This window comes from Varanus komodoensis, unplaced genomic scaffold (genome assembly GCF_004798865.1).
Source record: "Varanus komodoensis strain SLA01 unplaced genomic scaffold, ASM479886v1 scaffold29_3, whole genome shotgun sequence".
NCBI classification, from domain to species: Eukaryota; Metazoa; Chordata; class Lepidosauria; order Squamata; family Varanidae; genus Varanus; species Varanus komodoensis.
The window spans coordinates 1-9,001 of record NW_025335760.1 but is presented as its reverse complement, the minus strand read 5'-3'; the positions used below and the strand labels follow the sequence as shown (position 1 = coordinate 9,001).

The following is a 9,001-nucleotide window of genomic DNA, read 5'->3' as shown; positions in this document are numbered from 1 at the left end:
TCTCTGGGGAGCGCATTCCACAGATGGGGCACCACCGCAGAGAAGGCCCTCCTCCGGGTACTTTACCTCCTGATGTCTCTCCTGGAGGAGGGCCTCTGCTGCCAATCTCGGGGCGGGAGGGCAAGTACGGAAGAAGGCGTTCCTTTAGGTATCCAGGTCCCAAGCTGTTAAGGCCATAACTCCGTAGTGCATCGTGCAGAACTCCAGCAGACTCTCTTCAAAAGCTCGCACAAGGCAGGTGACAATTTCCAAATGCCGAATGTACTGCAAGTACCAAGGAGAAATCAAAAGAGATACTTCCCTGCCTGAGCCAAACAACAGGTGTTTGGAATATGTTGCAGGCATGTTGAAAACGTGTAGAAGAGGATGGGAAACTGCACCCAGATGAAGGAGCAGGGTGGCCTGTTCGCAGTGGCACATGCGCAGAGTTTTCAGGGGATCCATAGCAAAGAGAGATCAAGCGAACTCCCTACCCACCCCATGTCGGATGGGGAAAACTGTTTTTTGTGTTTTGTTGCCAATTGGTGGGTGGGGGGACATCAGGTCAAACTCTTAAGAACTCCCCTGTCTCTTCTTGGCAATCTCCCTGCTTAACTCTTCATCCCCAAGAGTAGGAAAAATCAATGCACTATAGCACTTTCTTGGTCTGGTATTCTGTTCAATGAAAGATTCTGTCAAACCAGAAAGCTTGCATATTTATATGCTAAACAGCCCTAGTCCAGTGAAAGGTAATATGTAACCTCCTTTCTGTCAACTTGCTGTTAGGATATGCATTCTGAGAAGTTAACACATTTTTCCCCCCTCCAGGTACAGAAGTGCGTGTGTTCCACCAGTTGCCTTCTGAAATTCATTTTGTCCATGCAAAGTTTATGAAGATGTCTCTGTGTAAGTGTCTTGTTGTCAAGTTGAGACAAAATTCCAAAGGTACACTTGTATGTATGTATGTGTATATATGGGAATCCTGCTGTTGTCTTTTCTCACCTTTGCTGTCTGGTACCTGCATTCTTAGAACAGCCTCTCCTCACAATTTAGACCATCGTCTGGTGCCCTTCTCTGGCTTCACCTGCCACCAAATTGCAGCACTCAGAAAAGGGCCTTTTTGGTAGTGGCACCCTATCTTTTGGATATTCTCCATAGGAAGGACTGCCTTGTATCCAGGGCTTTTTTTTTTTTGTCATAGAACGCACCGGAACAGTGTTCCGGCACCTTTTTTGACAGATTTTTCTAAGTGATTGTGAAGCGCCCTGTTGGGCGTAGCAGGTTGGCGGCAAAAATCATGAAGATAGTGCCTGCGGGCTGCTTGTGTGTCGGCGCTGATTGTGAGGGCGCTGCTTGGCTTGGGACGCTGCTCGGCTTGGGATCGGTCGTGTGGTTGCGCGCAGAGTGCTTACTGCCAGAGGCAGCCATTGTGTAAAAGTGTGACCCCAAGAAGTGAGTTCCGGCACCTTTTTTTTTTTTTTTTTTTTACAAAAAAAGCACTGCTTGTATCACACTTAGAACCAGTTCAGTTCAGCATTTCCTAACCTGGGTGCCTTCCCAAATGTATCCCAGTTGCCCTGACCGATGCAAAGGGGAAAGCAAGAAAGGGGATTCCAATACCTACTGGAATTCCTCTTCTGGACAAGGGCAACCCCAGCCACGGCATCCCCACCCAAAGTAACCATCGAGTCCAGTGGCGCTTCCTGCCAGGTTAGTGGCTATAGAATTGCAGTGTATATCTTATAATGACACCTTTGAGCTTTCTGAGTTTTATCTGCAAAGCTCTGGCTGTTCCTGCTCAATTTGTGAGAGGGCTTGGGTAGACTTTATGTTCTCCTGTGTAACATGAGCAAGCTGCCTTGATTTCACGAAAGCAAAATTGCAAGGAGAGGGGTACACATCTTGGGAGATGAGGGCGAAAGCAATGGGATGGGGAAAACCCAACCGCTGGGATGCATATTTTGAAAACCAGCCAGGAATTTGTCGGGCCAGCTTCGGGGTTGAGAGCAATGTTTTCACCCACATAATTTTATCATGAGCCAGGCCTGTAACTAAGCTTAAATATCTGATTCAGGTCTTCCTTGTTTACCTCTTCCTCCGCTGCTTTCCTTGTTTTCCCTGGACAGACTGTAAGCCCCTCAAGGAAGGGACCTGCTTTTTTGTCCTTTGTGAAGTGCCACGCGCACCAGTGGCATCCTCGTCATACAGTTATCAAAACCTGCCAGAGTGAAGGCTCTCTCACACTGGCTGAAGCTCTGCAATCCCCGGGATCTGAAGCCTAAGACTGGTGGCTGGAAGGACAAGCCTTGCAGTCCAGGTTGTGCTGAAGTTCCCTCACGAATGGTGCTTGTGTATGGCTTGCTGTCCGTGGGCTCGAGTCCCTGGCTTTTCAGGCCTGCGTCCAAGTACAGAGGATGGCAGGGCTAGAAGCACTGGAGGTGCCCCATGCCGTCCTGGTTTTCCATTGCACGCTAGCCTTGCTGCTTTGCCAGGCGTATCTCCCGGTGGGTTGACCCGCATGTAGCTGTGTGAAAGGGAGCAGAATTTATGGCAGAGTTCAGCCCCACTGCTGATCAAGCATCGTGTCTGTTAAGGAGTTAGGCTTAGCTTCGGATGCTGCGTTTTTGTGGGTCTTCAGTCTAAGTCGATAGCCTTAACTCTGGTCTTGAACTGGCAAGTTTTTTGATAGTTGAATATCTCTGGTTTATAAAAAGGGTATTTTTTATTGCATGGCTGTGGGGGGTGGGGGAAATACCAACAGAAAAGTTACCAAGTCACTGAGTAAATAAATAGAAATGTTAACAATTAACCATTAATTGGTTTTATCCTTGTTTTTATCATCATTTATCAGATACAGTGTGTTAGTGGTTGTATATGGTTGCTTTGTTTTTTGGTTTTTGTAAGCCATCCAGAGACTTTTAGTATTGGGACGGCATATAAAAACTTCAAACAAACGTGTATGTCCGCAGATGTTCAGAAAGGCCTACTTCTGAAGAAGGCTGCAAAGGAATCCAATCCAATTCCATTCCCTTTCCTTCCCTATCCCTCTTTATCAGTGATGTATCAATTAGTGGAAATGGGTTGTCAGCCTTCAAAATTACTGCGTTCTTCGCATGGCCAACGGTTTACTGGTATCCGTCCCCCACTGTCAGAACACTGGAATTCCTCACAAAAACTAATGAGAGTATTAGCAGCATTCTAACTTCAGAGTGAAATTAAGCGTGCCTGGCATAGTTTTGCCAACAGTTGTTGGCACAGACTTGCATGGGGTGGAAAACCCCTAGGAACTTTTGAACCGCTGCTCAGAAATTCACCTACATTATAATGCAAGGCGTATCTTCTCAAGAAAGCTAAATCAAGTAGAGAACCTGGACGGCCCTCTGAGTGGAATGGTGTGACGTGGTGTCCTGCAACAGCAGGGGGTTGGACTCGATGGCCTTCATGGCCCCTTCCAACTCTTCTATGATTCTGTAAGTACAGTTTTCACCAAAATATGAAAGATCTCATGTACGGAGCCACGACTTAGGGTAAAAATGGCAGTGTGTCAATTTTAACTTGCTCTACCTATTGCGATTTTTATCAATTTCGCATTTTTGCTGAAATTTGCAGACTTCACTGGATAGATCATGGACACCAAATTTAATTTTATTAGTCCAACAGGTGATGTTTTTATAAGCTGTAGAACTTTTTGGCAGCTTTGGCAGCACCTTTTTGGGTGACTTTAGTGCCTCAGTTCTAAGAATAGCAGTGAGAATTTTCTTGGCATTTCCTTTGCAGTACCTCCATTCCCATCTTCTTCTCCAGAAGTGAAGCTGGGATCTTACATCCAGTTATTTGAGAGTAAACCCCATTAAACATAGTGGGACTTACCTTTGAGTTAATGTGCACAGAATTGCAGTTAAGGTGTGTACAAGGTCTGGAAGCCTACCCAGCTTAGCCTGCCATTTCCACACTCCCTCCCCTCAACTCTCTGTCTTCAAAGTCTGATGAACTGATTCTGTACCTCGTTCCCTGGCACGGGACTGCGGTGATGTGTCTGTAAGCTCCTTGAGGCAAAGACCCATTTCTGTGACCTAAGACACACTGCTATGTATAGTGTTGAATGAGGCAGACTCCCAAGAGCATATGGGATCCCAGCTTCGGTTTAGAAGATGGGAATGGAGGTATGGAGAAGCTGGGGTCTCTTACAGCTGATGGGAGCCTTTGAGGTCCTGCTTTGCGTTCTTGGGGAGAGGCTTTCTCTTTGGTCCTATATGTAAGGTGGACTTGAACCTGAACAAATCGAGTTTATTCATGGACTGAGCAGCTGCAGTGCCTCAGACCTTGCTGTGGGTCTAAGAGCAGAGCAAAGCAAAGCAAAAACCTTCTGCTAGGCAGACAGGCTCGGTTTCTTACCTCTGTAGTGGAATCGGCAGCATCCTACTTTGCAGAGCAAGAGCAAAATGCATGTTCTATATCAGGCTATGGGTTTCTTCTTTGTAAAGTGCTTCCCAAACTACTAAGTTCATCTTTTTTGTATTTACTAAGGAGAATTAAGTAGAAAGCTTTGTCCTATTCTCCACTTCTCCTCTCCAAATCTACCACAGCTTTCCAAATAAAATTCTATGGATACACTGGCGCTCTAGTATGAAAATAGTTTATTGAGCTTCCATCGGGATAGGATTTAACAGAGTAAAGGGCATCACTGAATGGCTTAAATGGCAGTCCTTTGAGGCAGTTGTTTCTCCCCGTGGGCCATTTTGTCTGGAAGGGGCAAAGCAAACCACCCCCTTCCTGCCCCTCCATAGCTGGTTCTCAGGAGCTGGTCTTCAGCTGAGGACGGTTCTGGACTTTCAGGCACTGGATGGGGTGGGCGAAGAGTGCAGGGGAAAGGAACGGCCTCTTCGTGAGGCCAGAACCTGGGCAGTTTTCCCCACACGTCCCACTGTCAGATGTTGGCGTGCAGAGAGCTGCTGGGCCGGGGAGCAGAAAAGGGCCTGCCAGAGCAGTGCCCCCAGCAGAGCGCCTGCGGGGGTCTCTCCCCACTGGAACTCCCTCACTCCAGGTTATTACTCAATTAGCCAGGGTGGCTTTTGGTCTCAGGAGCTGCACACCCGTGTGACCTGGCAGCCCGTCAGCAGCTCAGGAAGCTGCCTGGTTTAGCCGTCTTCCTGAGACTGCAAAACACAAGAGGCTCTTAAGTGACATTGGGCTGTGGAGTGTGCGTTTGTGTGTGTTGGAGCTGGGTTGACCTGTCGGGCTGCACGTGGTGAAGTGGGTGGCCTGTTGCACAGGCACAGCAGAAAACACAGGTGGGGCCAGGACCCTGCTTGGCAGAGGTTGGACCCTCTGCCAAATCTTGCATTATCCAGAGGATGGTGGCGGAGAGCTCTGTGGGGACCGGGCTCCAAGATCAGTCGCGAAGACCTCCCCCGGCAGGTCTGCGCTTCCGCCGCAGGGCCCTTCGAGGGGCTCACAGGTTCTTCCAGCGCCCCCGGCGTTTGCGAGTGGGGATGCCTTTCCTCCGCTTCTGGGGCAGAGGGGCCCGGCTTGGGGACTGCCCAGCTTCAGGCACGGGCTGCCCTTCCTCTTGCGGAGATTTGGCCTCGTGCTCCGCCTGCTCTGGGGACAGCTCCACCTTGGTGGTGAAGGTGTCCCTGGGGGGCAGTGTCTCCATGGAGGGGCTGGCCACGGGGGCAGGGATCTCCCCCGGTGGGTGCAGCAGGCCGCCGGGCTGGGCTGGAAGGAGGGGCAGCAGGGCTGCCACGACGTCGGTGAGCCGCTCCAGGCCTTGCCGGAGGGTGTACGTCAGCTCGCGGATGGCTTCGGCCGTCTCCCGCTGGACCTGCAGGAAATCCAGCGGGGACTCCATGGGCGGGTCCAGGCGGGCGCGCCGGCGCCGCACGGTTGGCGAGGTCGAGGGGCACGGGGTGGTGCCCCGGGGGTCTGCGGGGGAGTGTTCCGGAAGCGGCCTGCAGCCCAAGCTGGCCGGGGACGGCGCCAGCTGGACTATCTGCAGTGACGAGGGCTGGGCCAAGGGGGGTGCTGGAGAGTCGCGTTCCTTGGGCCTCAGCAAGCCGCCATCCAGGGTGCAGCAGGAGGCCCGGGCGGAAGTCTCTGGGCTGCAGGAGAGGTTGCTTCTGGCTGGCGTATCTGCGGGGACAAGGAAGAGACCAATCAAGCCGCACCCAGCACTCCTCCCCAGGGTCTTTCCGCACTGCATGGATACAGAGTCGCCCAGAGCCAACCCGAGCTGCTCAAATAGAATGTGGTACAGCCCTCTGTGGACTGTATCTTTTCAAATTGTGGGTCCAAAAAACCCCCCAAAACCCCAGCTACCTGCTTGTGGAATTTAGCTTGTCAGGCAAACGACGAGGTTAAGGATCTTGCCCTCCCGCTACCATGTTCCCTTTCCATGGGGGAGTTTTCAAATGTGTGGGCCTCGCCCTTCCCTCTACGGTGAAATGGCATAGTCCCTAGAGGGCTGTACGATGTGGTGTTTCTGCTCATTGCGTAGCTCTGTGTCTGCTCTGCCTCTTCCTCTTCCTCGGATCTGTTCCCCTTTGCACCTTTCTCTGCATCAGTTGGGCATTTGAGTGTCCTCTGCTATCCCAGTGTCGGCGGCAGCTGGGGGCCTGTCCCGGACTCTTCCGGTCACGCATGTCCCAGCGCCATGACTTCCTGCGCCTATTTGCCCAAAGGGGCAGCCACTGGGGCTCCATGCTCTCTTTTTCACCCTGAAGGCCTTCTCTGCATATGGTATGAGATCTGTGGAGGAAGGTATGGTGACTCAGGAGTGAGGGAAGGCACTCTGTACATGCACAGAGACACTGCACAATGATGTATATCTGCCCAAACTCACTCCTAGCGCTAGAAAAGCTTTCCGGAGAGGTTCAGCTGTGTGCTGCTGGAGAGCCCCCACGGCAGGAGAAGGAAGGAAGGGTGCCTCCGCGCAGAGGTTTCTTAGCACTAGCAGCCCGAGGGCAGATGCAGCGCGGCCATCTTGCTCTCCTTAGGAGGTCTTCTGTGGCAAGGAATGCGGTCGAAGAAATGGTGGGCACACACGGGAAGGCTATAAATTAAAGGCGGCACTGGAGACAGACTCCTGCCCAGAGTTCATGATGGGCAGAGCAGCAGCGTCATAAAAACCGCACCTGGAAGCTCCCTCCAGCAGACGTACCCGCCCAACACCCACCCACCATGTTTACAGCCTGCACAGCATCTCTCCCTCTCTCCGCCCCACTTCAGTCCTGGAGTGGGATTTTTGCCAAAGTCAGAAAGGGAAAATGATGTATTGCTTGTGCCCCGGCCCTACAGATGTGGGGAGACCGAAAGGAGATGTGCGCCAAGAAGGTGGAGTGCACGGGGCGATCCTCCCCGCAGACATGGCAGCCCCGTGCCAGCCTTCCCTGCCTCCTCGCTCGGTACGTGCGATGATGTCATCGCGACCGCCTACCGTTCATCTGAGCCCAGGCGCAGACATACCCAGTCACAGGGCATGGGCACGTTGCGGGGATAAAAATAGCTTTATTTCAGGTCTCACCCCTCACACCACTGCTGGATGCCAGAACTCATTCTTGGGATATCAGGTACTTCTGAGCACGTGTAGAGTGCCTTTTCTTCACCAATGAGTCACATCTGGAATTAGGGGGTGGGATAGCAAGACAGAGAACATGTCTTATGGGATATGTGTAACCCCAGTACCTCTGAGAGAGAAAGAAAGAAATTAGCCACTCGTTAGAAGAAATGGCAGCTGGGGGTCGGGGCACATGGGGAACACGCCGGCGTGCTCAGGGCACGTCCCCTGCTCCCTGCCGTGCCTGTACAACTTCTGTGGCGTGCGCTCATCCTGCTGTGGAGATGCTTGCTCTGCCTGGTGGCTCAGAGACAGCTTCGTGCCACAGAGGAATCGTATTTCATCCAATATTCTAGAAGATGCATTTCCTCCACCGAAAGGGTGTGTGGGTGGCATGATATGGGGGATAAAGCACAACCACCGAATGCCTTGTTCTCTCTCTCTCTCTCACCCTCTCTGCCCCCCCTTCAGTTGTTAATTTCTTAAAAGATGATGTGTTGGGCACTTGACACTCGCACGCTTCAGCCTGGAAGCCCACTCCGCACGCATCCTAGATTCACGGGATCTGGTTGTGGCTCTCCAGTGGTGAGGGGAAACCGCTCTGCTTATGCTCAGAGGCACGTTAGCATTACGCCGCACTGTGCTGGCGGGTGAGCCTTACCTCAAGGCAACCGCTGGCCCTGCCTCCTGGGCCTCCTGCTTTAGAAACCAGGTCCAGGCGAGCACACGTGGTGCCGCTCTGCTCCGGTTCCGGGCCCTCGGGTCGCCAGCTCACCTGCGGCGCGCTCCAGGCCACCCGCGCGCTCCTCCCGCCCCCTGCGGCCGCGGGTCTGCACCTCGGCGGCCCTTGCTCCCTCCACCACGGCTACTCACCTGCGCAAGGGTCCCCCGCCAGGCGGTAACTGGGGCTGGCAAAGCCCGGCGCGTTCTGCAGGGCGCCGGCCTCCGCCCCGCCGGCGCCCACCATCACGCCGGGCCCCAGGATGGCGAAGATGGTCTCCTCCTCGGCGGAGAAGGTCTCGTCGCAGGCGGTGCCGGCCCCCTGGGTGGAGTGGGGCACCCGCGCTAGCTTCTCCTTGGTGCGCCGCTTGAAGTCATTCCAGCGCTTCTGCACCTCCTGGCCGGTCCGCTTCCAGCTGGTGATGCTGTTGATCTTGGCGGCGATGCCCTCCCAGACCCGCCGGCGCTCGGCCACCGTCACCCGCCGGCTCTGCGTGCCGTACAGCTTGGCATAGTTGGCCCGCACCTCCTGGATCAGGATCTGGTTCTCCTCGTAGGAGAAGCGCGGCTTGCGCAGGCGGGTGATCTCCTCGCTCTCGCCTGACATGCCGGGGCCGGGGCCGCCCTCCCGGGGCCCCGCGCTGCTGCCAGGCTCATGCGGGTCTCGCCAGTCAGGCCGCGGGCGGCTGCGCCCGGCGCCGCTCGGCCGGCGCGGCCGCGCGGAGGGCGGGGGCAGGGCGGGGGCCG

At 53.7% G+C, this 9,001-nt stretch overlaps 1 protein-coding gene across 2 annotated transcripts; it reads right to left on the bottom strand.

Moving 5' to 3' along the window:
• Positions 1-4,599: 4,599 nt before the first annotated feature.
• LOC123026224 (Myb related transcription factor, partner of profilin) lies at positions 4,600-8,872 on the bottom strand. Of its 2 annotated transcripts, none has more exons than XM_044435568.1 (2): positions 8,408-8,872; positions 4,600-6,111 (listed from the first exon to the last, which is right to left on the bottom strand). In XM_044435568.1, the coding sequence occupies exons 1-2, from the start codon at positions 8,859-8,861 to the stop codon at positions 5,432-5,434; spliced, it is 1,134 nt and encodes a 377-aa protein (XP_044291503.1). In that variant the 5' UTR covers positions 8,862-8,872; the 3' UTR covers positions 4,600-5,431. The 2 variants fall into 2 exon arrangements, 1 of the variants encoding a protein (XP_044291503.1); XR_006415255.1 differs by lacking the exon at positions 8,408-8,872 and adding an exon at positions 7,502-8,178 and having other exon boundaries at positions 6,009-6,111.
• Positions 8,873-9,001: the final 129 nt, after the last annotated feature.

Coding starts and splice junctions, on each gene's coding strand:
- LOC123026224 (XM_044435568.1), bottom strand. CDS start 8,861: ATGTCAGGCGAGAGCGAGGAGATCACCCGCCTGCGCAAGCCGCGCTTC. Junction 6,112..8,407: donor GGCGGGGGACCCTTGCGCAG/GTGAGTAGCCGT, acceptor TTGTCCCCGCAG/ATACGCCAGCCAGAAGCAAC.